Source organism: Ixodes scapularis, unplaced genomic scaffold (genome assembly GCF_016920785.2).
Source record: "Ixodes scapularis isolate PalLabHiFi unplaced genomic scaffold, ASM1692078v2 PGA_scaffold11__112_contigs__length_91849675, whole genome shotgun sequence".
NCBI lineage: Eukaryota > Metazoa > Arthropoda > Arachnida > Ixodida > Ixodidae > Ixodes > Ixodes scapularis.
This window is the reverse complement of record NW_024609837.1, coordinates 91,758,170-91,781,032: the sequence shown is the minus strand read 5'-3', so window position 1 is coordinate 91,781,032 and position 22,863 is coordinate 91,758,170. Positions and strand designations below refer to the sequence as shown.

At 49.0% G+C, this 22,863-nt stretch overlaps 1 protein-coding gene across 1 annotated transcript in view; it reads left to right on the top strand.

The window, feature by feature from the left end:
* Positions 1 to 20,519, top strand: part of LOC121835125 (transcription factor Sp4-like) — a 35,470-nt gene extending 14,951 nt beyond the window's left edge. Inside the window, exons 5-12 of the mRNA XM_042289089.1 lie at positions 1,235 to 1,405; positions 3,885 to 4,211; positions 6,481 to 6,630; positions 8,213 to 8,426; positions 8,984 to 9,099; positions 10,174 to 10,382; positions 13,261 to 13,454; positions 15,727 to 20,519. Coding sequence (XP_042145023.1) covers positions 1,235 to 1,405; positions 3,885 to 4,211; positions 6,481 to 6,630; positions 8,213 to 8,426; positions 8,984 to 9,099; positions 10,174 to 10,382; positions 13,261 to 13,454; positions 15,727 to 15,995 — 1,650 coding nt within the window. The 3' untranslated portion in view covers positions 15,996 to 20,519. The remainder of the gene's footprint in view (positions 1 to 1,234; positions 1,406 to 3,884; positions 4,212 to 6,480; positions 6,631 to 8,212; positions 8,427 to 8,983; positions 9,100 to 10,173; positions 10,383 to 13,260; positions 13,455 to 15,726) is intronic.
* The last annotated feature ends 2,344 nt before the right edge of the window (positions 20,520 to 22,863 follow it).

The window sequence follows — 22,863 nt, the reverse complement described above, 5'->3', positions numbered from 1 at the left end:
CACTGCGCTCGCTCATAGGAGTGGCACAGCGGGTTGCCGACTCGGCATTAATTGCTCAACCATAAGTGGCGAGATCAGGACGCTCGTGGTACGGGGCGATCAAAGGCAAGGATGGTCGGCAAATAGGCCGGACAAAGGGACGGAGGCCAGGAGCCACGACCACAATAAAGGAGGCCGTGGCCCCACGTTGGGCGCCATTTTATGTGGGATGTTGCTAAGCTACCAACACAGGTACCGATAGAGTAACCAAAGGGTTGTCTCAACAGCGGTGGCGATCTCAAAGGAGACGTCAAACCTAGTAGCACGGTCCCCACATCTCCGCCGCAATATAGACGAACGTTTAGGGCTAGATTACCGCGGGTCGGTTCGATTAATTACCTCCGTCGGTGCCAATGATCGTCTACCTTGTCTCACTCTCTCGAATATAGCGGAAGAGAAGACACACGTACCAGAGTAAGGACAGAGTCCAAGAGCATTTATTGGAACACTCTTAAAATGAACTACAATGTCCCCATCCAAAATGCCCCCCGCGCCGGCAAGGTAAGAAAAGGTCCTTACCTGGCGAGACGCGGGGTTCCGGAGAGCCAAGACCGGGGAAGCATCGGAGAAGTCGCCGACACACGTCCTATCTCTTTCGCGGTCACCCGGACGAGTCCCTTTCCCGAAAGCGGGAAAACAAGAGGCGAAACCTCCTCGCCTGTCGGCAGTGATTCGCATCCGAGCGGGGGGACGGAAAGAGGTCCCCCCGGGAGAGAGTGAGAGGAGGGCCCCCCAAGCCAGGCGGCCCTCCGCCTCACGAACAGGTCGGAGCTCACGGCGAAGAAGGCCGAGCGTTCCGACCCGCGGCCGTTATCAAAGCCATCGGGGAAGGGAGACCAGAGGAATCCCCACACACTACAGCCTTTCTTATCTAAAAGGTGTCGAACGAGCCTGCTCTCACGTATCATGGAAAAGTGTGCTGCCAATGAAGAATTGCTCAAGTGCTAACAAACGGGGAAGACGAAGGAAAAGGTTGACAAGCGTCGGTACGCTGTCTGGAACTTGACTTCCGACTGATCCGTTTACTGCGTCCCCAAAAGCGTTCCCTCCATTTCTGCCCGACGACGACATAAAAGTGTCACGCCGCCGCCAAATGGGGGATTCTGGTGGCAGCGCAGCAGCGGTGGTGGCCAAGCCCGTTCATCGACTATGGATTGGATTCCGCCTAGATTGACCTTGCTCCTGTTTTGTGCAGGTCCCGATCTCTACGGGCAACGGGCAGACGGTGTACCAGACGATCCACGTGCCCGTGCAGACGATGCAGGCGATGGCACCCCAGGGCAACGTCTTGACGGCGCAGGGGCAACAGTTGGCCACGGCGCAGGTGGTGCAGCAGTTGGCGCAGATGCAGCCCCAGATGGCACAGGTGAACACGGTGCCTTCAGCTTTGACGCGGAATGTGTTTCATTGGCTTAACAATGTAAATAGCTTAATTGTCTCAAACTTTCTAAGATATTGATTCGGGAATATCTTGTTACCCTGCGGTAATGAATACATAGTGTACCACTCTCGGTAGTGAAAGTTTGGCCCCAGGTTTGGCATAATCTGCATAATGTCTAGCCCGCGAAAATGAAGTCGTTCACCATGATGAAAAATCGCTCGTGAAGAGACGAGGACAAAAGAGGAAGGAACACGGACAGTTGCTTGCATTGCTCACAACTCTGGTAGAGTGTTTTAAGTTAAGGAAGGAACGATGAAGCAAGATTCATACATGACAGGGGACACCAACACCAGCAGGGATGCAGTTCAGCTACAGCCAAATGGTCGCAAACGAGCAACTTCTTTTTCACTCAAAGCAACCGACGGCTGACTAACGCAGCGATCGGCCAAACCCGAGAGGGTAAACATCTCGAGCTACCTTGCGTGTTTGTTTTTCTTTGAACCGCCCTCAATTGCGTTGAGGGAAAAAGAGGTTGCCTTTTTGTTGGCTGAGACTGAACTGTATTCCTCCTGGTGCCGGTGTCCCCTGTCATGAATGAATCTTCCTTCATCTTTCCTTTCTTAACTTAATATACCAGAGTTGTGAGTATGTGCCTGTCTGTGTTCTGCACTCCTTCCTCTTATGTCCTTGTCTCTTTGTGTGCGATTTTTCATCACGTGCAACATTTACCAACTCGCCCAGCTTACCACTTTACTGAAGTCGTTCACTGTAATTATTTTTCCTGAGTGACCTTGACAGCTCTGTTGCTATGTGCTGGTGATGTATGCTGTTTGTGGCTTTGGTGCCTTGTTTTTTTATGTTTATTTATATATTTAGAACATATATGGCGAGCCACTAGCCCCTTGCGGGTGTGGGGTACAAAACTGCCAAAGAATAACTGCTGGGACTGCATAAAAAAGATCTCGGTCATTATTTTGCACCTCAGTGAACTGGCACAAGAAATGTTAAATACAAACAACAATACAATTATGTTGTAACCATGAACAATTGTCAGTCTGTTAATTGTACTGCATCGTCACAATCAGAAGGGCATTTACAAAACAAGACAGAACACCAGAAACGAAATGTCCTTTAGAATGTGTGATTATCGTGGAAAGCTTCAAATAATTGCCGCAAAAAATATCACCACGAAGGGCATTTTAATCAAATATATAGTCTGTGGCAAGGAAGAATACTAGCAAATGTTAGTTCTAGTGAACATTGGCATTGGAGTATAGTGATATTGATGTCTAGTGTTGCTGAATTTGCTACTTTCATGGAATAGTCGGTGTGATTATTAAACACACCCTCATGCTATAGTGCTTTGGTGATCCGTGGAATTTTGCGAATCAATGATGAATATATACCGTGCATTCCTGAGAAAAGCTGCAGCTCTGTGAGAATGTGATGCCAGGGGTTGGGATAAAACGCAAAAGCAAAAACATGATGTTGCCTGGATCAAGAAGGTAAAAAAAGAAAAGGAAGACAAAGTTTCTTTGTGGGCCGACGTCCACCTAAGCCTAATATCGTCGAAACAAGAAACGAGATTGTAAGTTCCTGCGGCATCTATTCCAGAAAAAACAAAAACTTGTCAGCAAGAGAGGCTGACAAGTGTCTTTCATACAAAATGTCCTCCCCCAAAAAGTGTGTTTTTTTCTTTTTGCAAAAATAAACTGTGCATCGCTGGGCGCTCATTCTCCGCTCAAATGTAGCGCTGGATGTCCGTACCAGATGCCAAAGTTTCAGCCCTAACCATTGTCTGAGTCAAAAGATATAAGTGACTTTCTTAAATTTTCAATGGGAAAACGGGGCCCATTTTTGCCCCTTTTCGGTAACTGGTGCCATAGGTCTCCGTATATTTTAAGGGGCCCATTGGCCGCCCTTTTCCCGTTGAAAATTAAAAAAAAAAAAGATTGCTTGTGACTTTTGAATGAGAAAACGGTTGGTTCCGAAACTTCGGCATCTAGTTCCTTTAGCGCTACATTTAGGTGAAGAATGAGCGTTTGGTGATGCATAGTTTTTTTATTGCTCTTTTGCAGTAGAAAAACACTTTGTAAATGCTACGTGCGGCAGAAAAAACCCCACATGCCACGTGCATCCAGAATCTTGGTTCTCGTTTCAATGATATTAAGCTAGGTGAATGTCGGCTCGTGCCGAAATATTATCTTTCCCGATTATTTTTTGGTCCAGGTAACATCACTTTCTCCCAACTTTGGCGCACTATCCCAACCGCTATTGCGCCGCATTCTCGCGGAATGTGACCTTCCCACTATACACGGGTAATTTGCGCGGGCCAAAAAACAGCGTTCTTCTCTCGCGAGGAGCACCCAACGCTCTTTCACGCACGAAGACCCGACTCACCCGAGATGCCCCGTAGTCGTGTCGTTCCTGTTTTCCGATGGCATCGTGGCCCGACTTTGCGCAGCTCACGGCACAAGGTCAGCTTCAGCAGATCCAAGTAACAGCCACGCCCACGGCCGCCCAGCAGCAGCAGGTGGTTCAGCGGCAGCAGCAGCAGCAGGCGACCCCGGTGTCCTGGGCCGGCACCCAGATGGTGATGACCTCCGGGGACACGACCATCACCACGACGAGCGGGCAGCAGCAGGGCGCCACCACGGTGCAGAGCAACAGCGGGCAGCAGCAGCAGCAGGCGGCAGCGGCTGCCGTGGCCCAAGCTCAAGCTCAGGCGCAGGCTCAGGCACAAGCGCAAGCTCAGGCCCAGGCGCAGGCTCAGGCGCAAGCTCAAGTGCAGGTAATTGTGAAATTAAAAAGGACGCGTAGCAAATTGCCGGGCAATTGCGTTGCATGCGTCTCCACTCTTCGTCGGTTAGTTTAGCGACTGGCTTAATGAGTGGCATGTATGTTCTATGGCAATTCCTGCAATGGAGATACCGGCACTAGCCCGTTTTTTTTTAAATGTGTGACAGCGTGTCGCGTTCAGATCTGCCGGACGCAGAGCGGATGCCTTGCCGGACTTTCCCGTCAGACGGCTCCTCAGTGCACGGTGATGCGTCGTGACGATGCTTGAAAGACGCTCGCTTAATAGAGGGTTTTAGTAGATTGTTCGGGTGACTCTGGTAATGATACCCGATACTCCACCGCCGCCTTTGCGCATGCATCATATTGTTGTCGGGAGTATCGGAGGTATCGGAACAATCTACTAAAACTCTCTAATAGTCTAAATAATCCTTGTTCGATGCCAGCCTGCCGCAAATACGTTTTTACTGTGTCAAGCCTCGCGGCCACGCTTTTAACCAGGCTTCACAAAATGCCTAACGCCTAATGTTTCACGTTAAAACAGCGCGAAGACGGGCGGAAGGACGAGGGGATGCGCACGGACAGGGGCAGCTTTCAGCCAACTGGGTCCCGTGGAGCGCCGGGTTTTTGTTTTCCCGCATGCCGGATGCAAATTTTGTTCTCGGTAACACCCTAGCGTGCTCTGTGAGGGATGTTCATTTATAAAAGACGCACCGTTTTATGGGCAGGGATCCGCATACCTCCAACCCCCGACGTACTTTTCCTATTGTACTTTTCGAGACGCGGTGCCGTGCAGTGGCACCTTGAGGTCGCTGTTTTGAGCGGCCTGACTCGGCCTTTGTTTGGAATTCTAACTTCCTTGTTTTCGCGATCTTTGAGTACCGAGTACATTAGTGATTTCTGATCTCGGTGTTTGCCACAAAGCGCAAGGTCGAACGACGTATAGATTCACCATTCTGTAACAGCGAAGGGGCATATCAAAACAGAAATCTCCTAAACAACAAAAAAAGTTTGATATTAAAACGTGACTTTACGAGATAAAATATTGTTTTCATCGATTGCTTATACATGACATTACAACTTTCAAAAAAAAAAAAAAAAAGAAATTCACTGTAGGTGGGAGCGGGAAGGGAGCAAACCGAAACTGAGACCACACGGGAACACGCCCAAGTATGCGTGGCACTAAATTATGCCGATCAAAGGATAGTTGTAGGGTGAATAAATGCCGAATACGTATATGCCTACCATAAAAACAGCTGGGTGTGTGCCACAAGGATGGGGGCACAGATTTTGCAAGCCTTCTTGGTCACTTTCCTGGATTGTGCTAACTGTAGGTGAAACAGAAGCACTATAAGTAGGGTTCCATTTTTCTGAGCTTACTTCTCGGAAAATTCAAAGGGCGTTTTTCGGTGTATGTTTTTGTTAGATTCCCGAGTTTCTGAAATTCTAAGTTTATTTTACTCTGTTGCCAATTTGTAAAAATTCAAAAACAAAAAAAATAAAGTTTGGATATCATGACCCGTTTTCCTGAAGGAACTTTGGCGAGCTAAAAGGCAAACCCCCCTTTGTCAGTAGTTAGACATTTCAAAGGAAACTGAAGTGCCATCCCCTCAGAAACACTGACCCCCTGTGCTCTTATAAAGTTTATTTGTAAAACACCATCTTTGCTTTTTATTTTGTCACGACCTCGAAATTTACGAGTTTCTCGGATGAATCCAAATTAACGGAAAATTTACCAACAAGTGTTTTTGGTTTTTTGGGGGGGATTTTCTTGTTCAGATTTATCCTAAAACATTGAACCCTAATTATAAGGTACCTACGTTCAGAATTTTGCAACCTTTCCTGAAACAAAAAAAAAGGGTGCTTTTTTTAAGCATAGATTTTTTTGGGTGTGTGTTTTTTTTTAGCAGTCAGCCCAAAGTTAAATGAGGTGTTTATTTATGTACCTAATGAAGGAGGCTTCTGGCATGCCCCAGTGGAGGACCGAGCGGTACCTAATTTAGGCGACCCGGGGAACCTTTTGGCGGTAAACCGAAATTTCAGTTGCCATGTCACCTTCCTCCACAATAAGCCCACACCAGATTGCGGGTACCTCGACTTCGATCCGAACCCACAGCCACCGTGGCAGCGAGTAGCCAGCCCAAACTCGGCAAGACTTTTGCGGGTTTGATGGAGCTTTTTCGCGTTTGGCGAAGCCTCTTGGGTAACGCCGTCTTGCTGTGTTCCGACACTGGGGTCACCGCCCTCTCTCGTCTGGCTTGCAGGCGCAGACGCTGGCGGTGCAGCTGCCCTCTGGCCAGGTGGTCCAGGGCCAAGTGGGCCAGCTGCTGGCTGGGGGGGCGACAGCCTGGTGGCCCATGGGGGCCATCAACATGTCCGGGCTGGCTGGGCTTAGGTCGCCCAACATTATACAGGTGAGGCCAGGGGGCACTCCCCACCGACACCGTCCCCCGCTACAACCGCGCTTCCGAGTTTACGAGCCACGTGCGACGCGGCGCGGCATAGGACGATCGGCATAGGGTCCCATTGCCGAGTAAGCTCCGTCCAACAGTGATGACGTTCCATGGGGGAAGAGGGGAATGGTCACAGGCCTCGATTATTCCAGTGGGCAGAGACGCTCAAGAGAGTATTCTGAAATGCAAATAAGTTTGTTTCAAGGTCAAAATACAGCTACTGAGATACATTTGTCTTTCATGTGGCGAGATATCCACAAGGTACTTCCTCAAAAGTGCCGAAGAAGGTATTCAGGAATAGACACGGACACATACAGAAATGCATTTTTCCCGAACAGTGGTAGACGCGGAGGGAGCGGTTCGTGGCGAACACAAATATGGCAGTGCTGGCATTTTGGTGACTGTTTGCGATATATCGGTCATTCGTTTAGGATTTTTCCCACTGTAGATGGAATTCACATATTTGTTTTTTTATTGAAAATAATAAAATTTTGATAATTTCTTTTCATAGCCGCGTGACATTGGTGTTACCAAAAGAGCTGGCCATTATCATTACCTTTGCTAAACAATAGTTTTGCTCAGGTGGCACAGTGTTTATTCTATGTACTTTTACATAACTCTTGGAAGGATAAACTTACAAACTTTAAACTGTGCACGTCATCCTCTTTCCCTGATATGAATATGCCTTGCAAATTTCGTACTATTAAAACGGTTATAAAACATTGCCTTCCTGCATAGTGTCCTTGTTCAGACATAGTCATGTTTGTTAGTGCTCCTCCTTTTGGATCCTGGAAAAACCCCTGTGTTTTTGCATTTAGTTATGTGGAACCAAACAGTTAGCATGAAGTATAGTCACGCTTCGTTGGGACGCTCAATGTTCCGTTGGCTCGGAACTAAATGAGGGCGACTCAAAAGTTCTTTACACTCTGCTTATCTTAAAACTTCTGTTTGCCACGCTGTTCTATCAGCGCTTTTTATGCGAGGTCGCTCCAGTGACTGCTGCCTAGGTTTGAACGTGTCAGTTCAGTTGGGAGCGAGGTGCAAAGAACAGCGGCTGCCCCTCGCACGATATGCGCAAGTGGGGAGCCACTTTTTATCAACCAAGGGTGCGCATCGTGACAGTATCTCTTAACAGCATAAAGGAAGTGCTTTGTCGCAAAGCAGTGCATTTAAATGAATATGGAAGTTCAAAGAAGGACACACAAATGTCAGCCGTGAAGAATGAGCCAAACGCTCTCCCACGTCCACGACTGATAACAACACTTAACATGCACGTGTACCGATTTTGTCGGATAAAGCGGTGACAGTGGACGTCGTGACTAATCATTTGCAAATCAGCCGAGGCCTTGCCAACACAATAACCCACGACAGGCTCGGGTTTAGAAAGGATCGAATGAAACAAATTGTACGGTCAGTGTGCTATAAATTTTTAATCACCCCCGTATTTGGACGCTGGCAAACTCCCGCCAGAGTCAGATTCACCTCGTGCCGCGTCAAGACGCAAAAGTCCCACTCACGGCGCGCTTGCTCCGACGCCGCGCAGGTGCAGAGCTTGCCCGCCGCCATGGCGGCGGCGACGGGGCTGCAGATGCAAGGGGCGGCGCAGCAGCAGGGTGCGGCGCAGCAGCACCTCCTGGGGGGTGCCATCCAGGCGCTGGGCATCACCCCGCAGGGCAACGTGATAACCTCTCCGCTTCAGGGGCCCCTCAGCCCCCTGCAGACGGTCCAGGCGGCCCTGGCCAACGGCCAGCTGGTCGGTGAGTGACGCCTTGTAACCGGTTCCCTATGGAGAACGTCTTTAGAGTGGATCTTCGGATAGCCGTTGAAAGTATGTACTGAACTCAGGTTCTCCTTAGAGGGACCCACTCAAATGCTTTTTGTAGAAGCTTGTTTTTGATGGCGCATTATTTGTTCAGCTTTAGTCAATAAAAATGACCAGTTGTAGACAGCAAGACGTCCTAATTAAACTGACAGCAGTAGACATATACGGGCAATATTTTCCCGTTGGGGGGGGGTCACTGGCACTCCGTGCTCCGAGTTGCCGGCACATCTGTGCTCCACATTCCACGTGCCAAGCTGCTCTTCTATCTGGTTGCGACGCTTTGTACGAATCACGGATGTCCCGGTGATTTGCGGTCGTATCTCAGCGTCAACGTGTGCAAGCTTCGTAACGTGAGAGACAATGTTGTGCGAACTGGAAGTGACGGTGGCGAAGTAAGACGTCGAGTCGCGATGCAGTGTGGCGCCGCGTCGCGTGACCACGTCGGCCTCACATCCTGGGGTGCGGGTCCTGTTCCCGTCGCGTGCCATGCAGCGCAGCAGTTCCAACAAGACCCCAACGATCCCACCAAGTGGCAGATGGTGGCAGCGCAACCCGTGGGGACTTCCGTGTCCAGCGCCACCCAGCAGCACCTGCAGGCTGGACAACAGGTGGGGCCGGCTTAAGCACCGCGTCTTTGTGCACAACCTCCGAAAAAAAGAAGAAAACAAGCCTAGCTTAGACGTTTTGTTGAATGCAATGGCACTCGATGGGGTTCTGAACAAGCAGCAACTCGTATCGGTATGTGGCGAAGGCGTTTCCCCGCTAAATTTCGCGTCCCGTGACTCTGTGACTGCGTAGCACCGTGACGTGCCACATTTTGTCAAATGCGGTGGAGGTGCGACAGCACTTGTGAGGATATTTAAACGAGCAACACATTCTATCGGTGTATAAAAGAGATGTTTTCCTGCCAAGTGCAGCGGGGATATTGTTTCACGTGGCACGGTGTTACTGGGACTTTACGTGACGCCGTGTGTGACCGAGATATTTCCTTGCTGACTCACTAGTTCGCACGACCCTCCTCTTGTTGAAACTTCTTGCGTGCAATCGACGACGGGAACCCTGATCTTGAGGCAGTTCTCGTAAAAGAAGTCTTTTATCTTTAAACATTGTCTCGTAAACAAAGTAAAATGGGTCTGTGTATATTTTTTACTATTATTCCTGAATGAACGAACTATTTACACACTTTGGTTTTTCCTATCTCCTCTGGCACATGTCCAATCTTCGTAATTTTTTTCCTTCTGTGGTAGGTGTATGTGTATAACAAAGGCAATAAAGGGTGTAAATTATTAAATATGGTATATCAGGCTCTTTTTATGTGCCCTTTAGGTATCCTGCAACAGATCAATTTGAAACTGGAAAATTCAGATGTCATAAAAAGCCTATAAATCAACCTAGAGCTCCACAGACAGAATTTGAGTTCACTGATCTATGTGTATTTTGTGATTTCAATTTGTCTTAATCTTTCTCATAATCTTTGCAAATGAAGCTTTCCATATTAACAAAACTAATTAGGTTATATCAAAACCAAGTACATATTGGTAGTGAGGCTGTAACGGCAGATAAGCTATGTAACCTTAGTTTGAATTGAATCGAAAGTTATACAAAAAAGCTATTGAAGCAGTGTTGCCCCTTTAGGCGAAACTGCTCCATTTTTATTTTTCCGAATCGTTTGTCCGTCCCAGGTCCACCTGGTGCAGGCCCAGGCGTCGGGTCTGAACCCCGGCCAGAGCTCGGCGACGCCCAGTGAGGGGGGCCTGGAGTCCCCCGACCTGGCGGAGGGGGGCTCGCCGGGGGGAGACAGCGGAGGGGCCACGCCGGGCAACAACGCTGGGCTCAGGAGGCTCCGCAGAGTTGCGTGCACCTGCCCAAACTGCAGGGAGGGGGAGGGGAGGTGAGGGGACCCTTCTTTCTCCGAGAAGACCTCGCACCCTTTCGAGAAGTGCCATCTCCTTCGAGAGTCCCCTCCTCTCAGTGGGAACACTAAAGTTACGAAGAGGGAAATGGTGTCAGAAGTAGGGAGGACAAAAAACGAGAGACCCCCGCTCTTTTTCCTCCATACTTTTGGCGCTGTTTCCCTCTTCATAATTATGTGTAACCAACTTGCCCAACTTTCAACAGAACGCTAAAATGTTTCCTCAACAGAACACTAAGTGTTTCCTAAGTTAATTCCTTTTCTCATGGATACTGTTAGTTATTATTTGGTAGCCAAGGCTGGGGCAGGCGTACCAAAAGGAAGGCAAAGGAAAACAGGGAGCAAAAAAGCAAGATCTTTCATGACATGGAGCAATAGATCAAAAACGATGTGGTCGCAACTTGATCTACGGCTTCTAAGCATTCTAAGAAACCCGAGATTGAATCGATGTGCGATCGATTTCTCCACTAAAAACAAGATCGACGACGGCAACACTCTTTTTTTTTTTTTTTCTGGGATTCGGAGCAAAAACCAGAGGCCGCCCTCGAACGTGCGATGGCCATTCACGAGCCATCGCTTACTCCGTGCAAATCGCGCACATTAAAAAATCAGTCCACCATCGTTTCGCACCCTCGTGCTTCGCTGATTGACCGTCGTGCCTCCGACAGCGCCAACGGGAAAGTTGGACGCGAATGCATCAAATCTTGGTGTTTTCTAGATTGCTTAGAGTCCCTAGGGGTTTAGTTACAAATATACTGTCAAACCCACTTATAACAATCCCACTTATCGTGTTCGTTATAACCTGTTGGTTATAAGGCTCTACCCACTAAAATTGGCCCATATAAAGCATCCATTTTTCAAAACATCATACTGCTAAAACAAAAACAAAATCCGCTTTCGAAAAGAAAAAGAAGATCACAAGAATTACATTTTGGATGGGGCACTCCAGGAGACGCTGAAGGTCATTTCCACGGGTCGCGTAGTCTGCAGGTTGCACTTGCATGGGAAGGAGAAGAGGAGGAGAAGGAGAAAGTCAGCTCTCCGCTGTGCTGCATTCGTTCGTTCTATGTTTGTAAACTCTGTATTCAACTCAAGAAAAACTCGATGCTCGTAATAAGTTGGCTGGCCCCATCACCATCGTGACCGTTGTTGTGAAAACGGAAAAGCCTTGGACCAGACCCTCCCTATCTAATCCGTCCGGCAACGGTGAACTCATTGAGTAGCATCGCCACATGGCTCCGGTCGGCTTGCCCGGAAACGAGGCGTGAGTCGACAAGGGGGTGCCGTGGGACCACCGTGTTGGCATCGCCCCACCTAGGCACGGAGCTCCGGACCCTCCTTTCTGGCTGCGTTAACGCTGGTCCGAAACGGGGTCAGCCGACTCAAGAACCGGGAGGATTACCGGGCCAGGATTCCGGGTAACGACGCGCCAGGTGCGGGACCTCCGTGAGGGTGGGATTATCCCTGGACGCCACCTGCGGATGATCCGGCCAAGCCCTTTCCCGTGCCTCAACGCCGTCTGATGGAGGGGTCAGCACTACCACGGCCAACGTCGTCACCCGGGCAAACACTGGACCCCTTGCTGTCACCTCCTCGGCGCAGCTTTCGAGGGCAAGGGTGCCTCGGCGCCGGAGTGTAAAGTCCGGCCACAGCTGCAGTGTGTGCATGTGGGTGTGTGCGTGCTCAGGGGATGAGTGGAGGCGGGGCCTGAACATGATTTGTTGGCAGCTCGGCCACCATTGGCTGCCAGCCGCGAGAGTACCGAAGAGCGACCCTATAAAAGGGGCAAACAGAATGTCGCATCTGTGCTCTCGGACGTTGTAATTACTTTGTACATATGTATTAAACAAAGTTTCGTTGCGAGAGACCCTCCCGTCTCGTCATGTTCCTGGACGGGAGTCTGCCCGCTGCTCCTTTCCTGGCCTGGCCCTGCGTGACGCTACCCGGAGAACCCCCTCGGTCCCAACACCGTCTGTTTACATTCGCCGTTTTGGTATCCGTATCGTGCACATTCTCTTGCGTCTACGGACTCGTGTCTGTCGTTTTAGATGGGGGGGAAAAAGAAAATCCACTAGGAGGCTTTATTTAAACAAAAGGGAATCACGCTGGCGGAAATAGATAACAACGGAGCAGCACCGCGTGGCCTGGCAATCCCAGCCGTTCGACAAGCTCGCAAAGTGTCGTTTGAAAGACGGCCCTGCCAGAGGCGACGGCCGCGCACTCGTACATGCGCAGGAAGCGCGGCACTTGAGACGCTTTAGGCCAAGGCAAGTAATTATCTCTGTGGGCAGTGAAGAACTATTGTCGGACTAGTGCACGGCATTTATTTTTGTTTTGGCGTGCGTTTCATAAAATCTGTTCTATGGGGTATCTGGTCAATCCATTATTTTACTGGCGCAGTAGAATCGGCAGCAATTCACTTTTTTGATTATCTGAAAGGTAAATCTGCCTTCGCGTGAGAATTGGGGCCGCGTTAGAATCGTGCAAACAGTTTCTTTAAATAAAGAGCTGGCAGAGTGAAACTACCTATACCAGCTTCATTATCCTTATTTATAATCTTTAAGAGATAATCGCAGATATAACGAACTACTAATAAAACGACCACTTTTCACGGAATTATGACGTTCGTTATAGGTGGGTTTGACTGTAAATGGGCAATCTCAGAAATCGCTCTGGCACCCTGGGGTACTCTGGCAATTTTCGAAGTTGCTGAAAACACAGAATGAGAACGAATTGGGCGTGTCACCAAATGTCCGGCCTCTACCACGTGCTCCCCCTACCTTTCTCATTCTGTCGGTAACCGTCGCATCGGTGGCGAACGACGTCGTGAGCCTTTCCCCCCTCCTTGCCCTTGCAGGAGTAGCGAGAACAAGCGTCGGCAGCACGTGTGCCACATAGCGGGCTGCCACAAGGTATATGGGAAGACGTCGCACCTGCGGGCCCACCTGCGCTGGCACACCGGCGAGCGGCCCTTCGTTTGCGAGTGGCTCTTCTGTGGAAAGCGCTTCACCCGCTCCGACGAGCTCCAGCGACACAAACGCACCCACACGGGTGAGCGGGGCTGGCCGACCACCCGCGTGCCACAAAACGTAGACCCTTTTCGAAATTGGGTCTGGCAACTTTGGTCACCATCGTCATCTCAGTGTATCCCCCACGTGCCGCGAAATTCAGTCTGACAACTTTCAAAATTCAGTCTGGTTGCTTTGATCATCTTCTCAGTGTATGGCATCTGTGCTAAACTAGTGGTGGCTTTCTTGAGGCCGACGAAGGAAGAAGTCGAAAGATACCGCTGAGCAGATATACAAAGCCTGTACGTCTTAGACGTCGCCATAGCACGAAGCATGAATTAGATACGACGATTGCGTAGGCATTTATTTCGGAGTGCGGTCCAATCGATCTCTTGCCACGAGTTCGGCTGTAACGCCTTTTGATGGTGGAGATTTAATCAAGGCACTTAAGGGTTGCCGCTTGGTACTACCGTAAAGTTCCGAAAGAACGCCCACCCAGTAGGAAGAGATAAATGGTGAAAAACGTGGGGTGGGCTGTCTTTGGGGATACCACAGCAAAACTTGATCAAAATTTAATGCTAAACGCCCCGGCACCGGCTGCAAACCACGTGACGCAGGGACTGATACCGCAGATCACGGACACTGCAGATTGCGGACACCGCCAGTTCGCGTTTCACGACGCGATGTGCATGAAAGAATTTGCTATGAACTCTTGTGTCGCAGGAAAGGTTACCGCGGGTTGCGGAGGCAGCAGATTCGCCTTTCACGGTGCGAAGGATCTGCAGAAATTTGCCAAGAACTCTCGTCTCATGGGAACAAATACTGCGAATCGCTGACGCAGCAGATTCAAGTTTTAGTGTGCAATTAACACACGGGAACACGCTACGGACTTGCCTGTTACGGGAACGTATGTCTCAGACATAGCGCAGCAATCTGCTAAAACTTGTATGTTACAGGAACAAATATCGCAGATCGCGAATGCAGCAGAATCATATTTTACGATCTAATATACACGTGGGACCAACTCGCGTGGAATCGAGATCTTGGACAAAAATGCAGGAATCCGCCACAAACTTTGTCACTGGAACGGATACTGCAGCTTGCGGACACAGCAGGTTTGCATTTCACGGTGCAACATACACGCGATAACAACTCGCATGTTACGGGAGCCGATATTGCGCACGCAGATCGGGGACAAAGACGCGGGAACTTGCTATGAATTCGCTTATCAGATGTGTTGGTACAGCAAATTGTGCGGTTGATGTGATTCCCATTGAACATCTCGGTGATGTCCGACGGGAATCGGGGGCTGGGTGATGTTTTGAAATTTTTATGTTGGAGATATTTAGCCAGAGAAACGGGATGGGCGAATCTCGGGGATGGACATTTTTTCGGAACTTTACGGTAGTCGGTTGTTATGTGCTCACCATCTAATTGAAAACGAGAAAGAAGTATGAGGTGATCGAAGAACCAAATCTCATCTGTCATTGACGCTCGAAAATGGCGGTGCCAAGCCTATTGAAATAGTTTTCATGACCGCCATTAGTTTGGCAAAAGCAAAACTGCTGCGTCTACACGAGCTGAAACAGTCCTGCATGCTCACTCGCCGTACCTGCCAGGTTAAGAAAAAGCCGCAGTCCAGTGTGGGATGCGAAATGCGAAGTTGAGGTCCCATATTTAGAAATTTTCGAGAGATTGAGAGATAATATGGCTCGTGGGCACCACAGGTGTGGAGAAAGGCCGGACGGGGCGTCCGGTTGAAAAAAAGAGACACGCTATAAACGAGCTAGCGGATGGAGTGCAGGGAAAGTGTTTCCACAAAGGTGTCTTTAGGCATTGGATCAATCACACTCGATTTTCGCTTTTGATGCTGCTCGATAGCTCTTGTTACCCCGTAACGTCGGCTGCATCTGGACATTAATCCGAAACGAGGTGTGGTCCCAGCCAGATGTTGACGGAGCTCTCGCATCCAACCTATGCCCTGTGCTGGCCGGCCGTGGCTGACGTAGGAAGTCCGGCGCAGTGATCTTGTTATCGAGGAGACGTTGCAAAGCCAACTGGTAGCTCGGTGCTCCCTAAACTCCGCCACGGCGCGGCCCCTGAGAACTATAGAACAATGTGCCGCAACCCCTTCCCTAAATGCCTTGTGCGCAGAAGGTAACTCCAGCTTCCTGGAAAGTGCCCTTAAAATGCGAAGCTATAGAGCAGTCATCAGTAGCCAATGGAATAGTACATTCAAGTATGAGCTGCTCAAAAATTGATGATCTCCCCCCCCCCAAACGCGCGGCTAAAGCTTGCCGCCCCGTCTCGTGCAGGTGAGAAGCGCTTCCAGTGCGCAGAGTGTCTGAAGCGCTTCATGCGCAGCGACCACCTGTCGAAGCACCTGAAGACCCACCTGAGCAAGAAGGGCGCGGTCCCCGGCGGGAGCGCAGACGCCGCAGCGACGCAGCAGGACGAGTTTGCCCCGGACTCGTGCGACCTCGAGATGTCTGTGGACGTGTCCGACCACGACTTGTCCATCAACGAGTCGGCCGTGGCGGACAACAACAACGCCGCCGCCGCCACCCACATTCTCCCGGCGTGATCGCGGGGGGACGCCGTCCGGCGTCTCCGAAACCGACCCGCCTTCCAGACGGCGGCAGCGTAGTGCCGGATTTTTCCGTCGGGAAATTCCCTGGGTGGACTGGCGCGTCCACCGGGCAACGAGGTACCAGAGCTTGAACCTTTGGTACGGTAAATGCAAGCGCGCGCTTGAACGCGCGAAATGCCAGCACAAAAGCGCTCCAAAGCTGCTCCAGATCCTCCGGGGGAATTGCCCTAGTACACTTGCTGGAGGCGGCGTAGATAATCCGGCAGTGCGACCCTGCCGTTTAGGAGGTCTTCGAATCGCTTTCTCGAAGCTTACGCTACCCTCTCCTCCCCGTTCCAATGCCATGAAGTGGCACCGGAGAACCGTAGTCTCAAAACCGACATCTGCTGGCGCCGTCACTGCCATACGAACCGGCCTATACGGCGCTGTAATCGGACGAAACGGCAAACGTCGCCTTTCTCGAACGTCAAAGCCGTTGTATTCCGTCGATCTTGGGAAGAAACCTTTCCGGCGCTAAGTTCTTGAGAGCGGTGTCAATAGAGTTAGTCGAGTAGTTCCATCAAAATCTTCAAAGTGATGTCGCCATTTATTTATATTTTGTTTCTTCTTTCGTTGATGCCAACTTTATTGAGGAGGTGGAGGAGAGGAAAGGCGTTCGCGGTCTTGACGCATTCTTCTTGAAACACGCCTCCAGATGCACAACCGTAAATCGGGAACAGCGCAGGTGGCTGGCGGAAACTTCGTCGAGATTGGCGAGAGGTACTGCTTGCAAGCGAGTCTGTGCACGTGAAAGGAACGGATACTTTCCTCGACATTAACAAATTAATCGGTCGGAAAACTTTTATTTTGCGTGAAAATGAGGTTTCTCATCTATGGGTTGTGTGTTTGTAAGGTGGGGTGAATGAATCCCGGACTTTCCGATGAACTCCCCTTGGGAATCCAGGATTTCCTTTCGGTGGCGTTCTTCGCCTCTCTAGTGAGCCCAGGCATCTGGACTTCGTCTGCATCGTGGTTTTTAGTCCCCATCCGTCGGCGCACCTGGAAAAAAAAGATGGCAGTGGAACGGCAAAAACGGCGACACTCGAGTGGCTTTCTAAAGTGACCTAAAGACATTCAAGCCCGTCGGGAGAGCTAATTCATTTGTTTAGTAGGGTACGTTGTTGGGCTAGATGGTTCATCTTAGTTAAGGGGAGACGCTGCTCTTTGAGGCCAAAAGTTTACTAAGAAAACACATCTTTAAAAATGTGTTCTTGAACTTTGGCAAGCACTTAGCATCTTGTCCTGAAGGATTTTCGTTAAATAAGTCTCTCTTCTCTTGAAGTATTGTCTAGGAAACAAAGTAAAATGGGTCTGTGGATTTTTTCAAATATTATTTCTGAGTGAACTATTTACACCCTTTACTATTTTATGGAAGCCATATCTCCACTTGCACATATCTCATTTTCATATTGTTTTCTTTCTCTCCTAGCTGTATGCGTGACATATGCAATAAGGGGTACTAATATATTAAATAGGCTGTCAGGGTTTTTGTAGGTGCCTTTTAGGCATCCTGCAAAAAAACGATTTTGATACTGGAAAGTTCAAAAGTGTCATAAGAAGTTTATAAATCATCCTAGAGCTTTCATTTATCCTTATTGGATTGCACATACCTCTTAGTTCACTGATCTATGTTTATTTTCTTATCTCAGTATTTCAATTTGCCTTAATCCTTCCCATAATCTTTGCAAATTAAATTTTCAATATTAAGGGGAGACACTGCCCAGAAAAAAAATTTTCTGCAAAAAAAGTTGATTTTAAAAAATGACATCTTTACATCCACCAACATCTAGAGAGTATTCCCAAAAAGTTTCATTAATTTTCACTGTATAGTTAATTTTTTTTATAAATTATTTTCTGTCCACCAAAGCTATAGAAAAGGTAGGGTTTGGAGCACTTTGAACACATTTTTCTCCGTTCCACTTTTTGGTATAAATTCCATTTTAGTCAATCTATCGTTTGATAATAACAAAACGGGGAAGGCTCATTCTTCCCTTTTCCTGACTGAAATCTAATAAGGAGTGCGGCTATGGAACTTTTTTGTCACTTTACGGATGTCTTTTCTAAAAAATGTTGACATTTTGTCGAAGGCACAGAAGACCAAAAAGTTAACCAATTTTGCAAAAGAGAAAATTTATAGAAATTACTTTTTAGAAAAAATGTTCCATAGCCGCACCCTCTAGGCATTCTGCTACATATCTAGCAAATAAAAATATTTAATATCGCAATAGTTTTCTGACGATAGATTAACTAAACAACTTAGGCTTGTTGCTGATAGAAGCTACTCTTATTTCCTTCTCGTTTAACTGACAGACCTGAAATTTTGTCATACACCCTCTAGCATGACCACCAGCCTACCCTGTAAATTTTATTAATTTTAATACAAGAGTTCAAAAGTTGACCCCCTAGGGGGTGTGCCCCCTTAATAAAACTAATTAGGTTATGTCAAAACAAAGTACATATTTGTAGTCAGATTGTAATGCAAATAAGCCATGTAAATTCCATTTTAATAGAATCACAAGTTATATAAAAAATCTCTAGAAGCAGTGCTCCCCTTAAACATATAAAATAGTGCAAATTGCGCTATTTTATATGTTTAAATAATCCAGTTGTACTTGGAGTGAAGAATCTCCAACGAGACAATGATGTATGCGCAAATGTTTACAGAAACGTCGCCTACGAGAGCTCTACTATAGAGGAAACAGGTTTAAGGTTCGAAATCTACTTGTTTTTTTTAACTTGAAAACATTAACTGTTCCATGGAGCAAACCGGTGTCATCAGCTTTTGAAGCCTCGTCAAACCGCACCTAAACTTCCCTGTCCCATGGAGCGAAGCCTGTAGTCTGTACCAGCAAATTGATAGATTAGATAAATTCCCATTGGCTGCCGCACTTTGTAGTTTCAAGGAATGCCACCCCACAGAGAAGCCCTCTCAAATGGCGCTGGGGTGCCAAGGATGGCACGCGCCCGGCCGCCACTCTCGTATCGGAGGCGTCGCCAGAGATGGGGGCTGCCACTTCTGCTCCTCTCGACGCCGAGGAACATGGCTGTGCTCGAAGCATCTATATCGTCGGCGGCCTCAACCTCGGCAGTAGTGAAACGTGGCCGTCCACGCCAGTACACCGCAGACAAACTAAGGGAGCGGAAGAACGACATTCATGCTTTCGCATGCACAACTCGTAAGAACTGTTTATTGGTTCTCCCACTGAAAACCACTAGTCATGGCTGCCTCTCCTTTTTTTTCTAAACTCCCAACTCATTTCTAAAGAAACGAGTTGGGAGGCTGAGCCGAGCTAATCCTTGAAGTCGCTTTCCCGTCGTTTCAATTCCGACCAATGGGAGCAGAGTTGCACAGACGACTTGCAAGCCGTACCGTCCAATGTTGAGCCCTGGTGTTTGGAGAAGTTGTCGTCTGCACATATTCTTCTTATCTCTTTTGCTGTTGCCGCGGCTGGTTGGGCCCCGTCGCCGTCTCTTCTGAGAAAGCGAGAATATTTTTGTTGCACGATTTGCATTGGTCAGAAGACGACGACGACAAAGCTCCGCCGCCCAAGCCTTGCGGCACTGAGGAGGTTCTTGTGCCGCATTGTTTACTTTCTACGCAACTTTATGCTTGTCGAGAATGAAGGATTGCCCCAATTGTGCTAGTACTACCTAATATATAAGTGAGGAGATTAGCCTCGAGCCCTCTTTTTGACGGTCGTGGTTTGCGAACGATTCGGAGCGTTAAACAAGCGCTTCTCTTTGGGTGTTTTTGTTTACATCTGTGTGCGCGTAACTCTGTGCCAGCATTTGCAGTGTCGCGAGCAATCCTCGTTGCATCGGGGTTCATTGACACCAAGATTCTCATCAAATATCGTACAGTTCACAAAGAATAAAAAAAAAAAAAGCTTCCTCGCTAGAAAGTTTAGTTACACGAAAGACATTGAGCCTTGAAAAGTTTTTCACTGTTGACGCGTAAGCACGTTCGACGGGCGTCTTTTGCACGAGCAGCGAGCGATCAGCACGAAATGTATATAAGCCCAGACTCTATTAAGACTGTATCAATGAAGCAGTGACCTGATGGCCGGCAGAAGTCGGTCAACATTGTTCCAAATGCCACCAACCTCACAAAGCTCGTTTATGAAGAAGTTGTGCTCGCGTACGAGTGACATTGCGCATTGTTCCGAGCACGCTTGTGCAAAGGAAGAAAATCACTTGCTCTGTGTGTGTGTGTGTGTCATTTTAGCGCCAAGCAAAGCGTTTCTTTGTTTCTTCCATCGACATACGAGGACGTTGTCCATTCTCAGCGAGATCACCGGCATAAGCGTGCATGTCCACCCTTTTCATCGGATTCAAGCTGGCACTGTTTGGCATGCTGCCATCTAGATCCGACTTGTTGCAGAGCACTTTTATATATCTGAGCAGGGAGAAGTGTGCCTCGCTTCGGCGTTGCACAGTGTCGCGAACTCAGAATAAAGAAAAGAATGTTGAAACTCTCGAGTGTGTGGTGCAAGTTTTTCTTGTACAGTTTCCACCAATATGAAAGACCTACCGGGGTGTGTGCCCAAGACGGTGGCTGGCGAAGGTGCGCTGTGCGTTGTGGGCAATCCTATACTGCTCCGAGGGGAGTGATGAATCGCTACCCCTCTGAAGGTGAAAATGAATGCCGGTTCCCACTAGAACTTCTCATGTCAAACAGTTCATCTTCTATACTCTATTATAACTAACTTGGCAAAGGCTATTAGCTCCCCACAAACCAATCGGAGCATTGAAGAGAGACGGGTGACAGGATACCGTTGGAGTGTACTCCTCCCATGAAAAGACGCGTGCTTCTCCCGGTCACTAGCTCTTGTCCTCTGCGAAGTTCTGTCGGAACGGTATACAGTTTAGGAAAGGAGAATGCAAACTCTTTTTCCTGGTTGCACGCAGGTTCTTCTCAGGGTTGGCTGTCTTGGTTATATTCGGTGCAGGGCAGCCACGTTGCTGTTATTGATATCAGTGCCGTGACATGGTATGGGTACTTCGAGGACGCGCAAGGCTCCTGTTAGATTGATGGCTACGGTGCCACTCTAATGTTTAATGCCATGGTAGCATTCAGCTTTGGAGAGCAATAGGGCTTGCCTTGATAATATTCTTTATTCAGCCTTAAGGGCTGCGACACCACAGAGAGGCCCTTGGCCTCTACCTGAGGCCTGCAGTGCCGCATTACTACAAACAAAAAAGATTTTCGCATGAAATGTATGCACATACACAACACATATGCCCTCACTCAAACGTACACACATGGGGGAGGGGAAGAGAAAGGGAGGGTAAATTGTTGTTGGAGGTGGCCTGATGCCTCCTTGCTCCAGGCTTTGACGTCTTGCCACTTGAGGGGCGGACACTCCGTCAGCTCCCTTGGCAGAGAACTCCAGAGTGCCACAGCCCTTAGCAAAAAAGAGTTTCGATGCCGCTCGGTCCAGCTGAACAGCGGCTGCAGACCACCAGAACTAGTCCTGCGCAGATGCTGCACCAGTGAAAGCTCAGAGCCCCTTGGTAGGAGGCAGGTGGCCAGGAGCTGGACGGATGCCATCTGGCGACGAAGAGTGAATGGATTCCATCCCACCAAACCGAAAAGTTCCTGTGTGGTTGTGTCACGGTAACGCGGGAGATTGAAAGAGGCCTGCCACCGCAGAACTGTAGGCAGCACGTCGCTGCACACTCTCGAGGGATGCCGACGGAGAGTTGGTGGGGGTCCCGGATTGCGGCGCAGTATTCTAAGTGTGGGAGGACGAGAGCAGTGTAGAGGTGCCGTACCACACCAGCTCCAGCTCCGCGGGCGACTGTTAGCACGAACCCCAGCATACAACGGGCTCTGGAAGTCACCTCGCTGATATGAGTTGAGAAGGTTAGCTTGGTGACGATCGTCACACCAAGGAGCCTTGCACGGCTGGTCATAGGAAGTGCCGTCCCGTTCAGGTGAAGTCTGCTCTCACCGGTAGCATGCCTCCTTGACGTAGTGATGAGGGTCGATGAACACTTGGATGTTGAGGGGTAGCTTGTTTTGGACAGGCCAATTGTGTACAGTGGTCAGGTCGTCCTGCAGTTTCTGATATTGGGGGGGGGGGGGGGGGGGGGGGGGGTTCTGGACAGGCTGAATGATTGTTAAATCATCAGCATACACAGGAGGGGGGTTCAATTCGTGGAGGATGTGATGTCATTTATGAATATATTAAAGAGGGTGGGTCCCAGGACACTGCTCCGAGGGATTCCTGATAAGATGCATTTTGCTGCTGAGATTGCCCCTCGGAATACCACTCGTTGCAAGCGATTCAGTAGAAAGTCTGCAATCCACCCCTCGAGATAGCTTGTTGTTTCCATCTTGACAAGCTTCTGGCGAAGAATTCCGTGGTACACCCTGTCAAACACCTGTTTGAAGTCGAGCTGCACAACTTCACAGAGGGTGTGGGCATCAAGAAATGAGCAACATGTGAACAGTGGTAGCCAAGGCTGACTCGCAACTCCAGCCGGGTTGGAATCCATACTGGCAGGGCGAGAGAAGCTGATGCTGCTCCAGGTGTTGGAGGAGCTTTTTGTTGTTGATCTGCTCTATCGTTCTACACATGACCGAGGTAGACGAAATGGGCCTGTAGGAGGCAACCGATTACGTTGAAGATCCATTTCCCTTATTTACTGGCGTAACGAGGGCCAGTTTCCACTGGTAGGGAACCGAGCCGGCTTGCGAAAAGTTGGTAAACAGCCGCGTGAACACTGGACCCATCCGGGCCTGCACTTTGGGAGGGTTTCAGGTGCCTCGGGGCCTTACGAACATCATCTACTTCTACGTCTATGCGTCCGAGCGGCA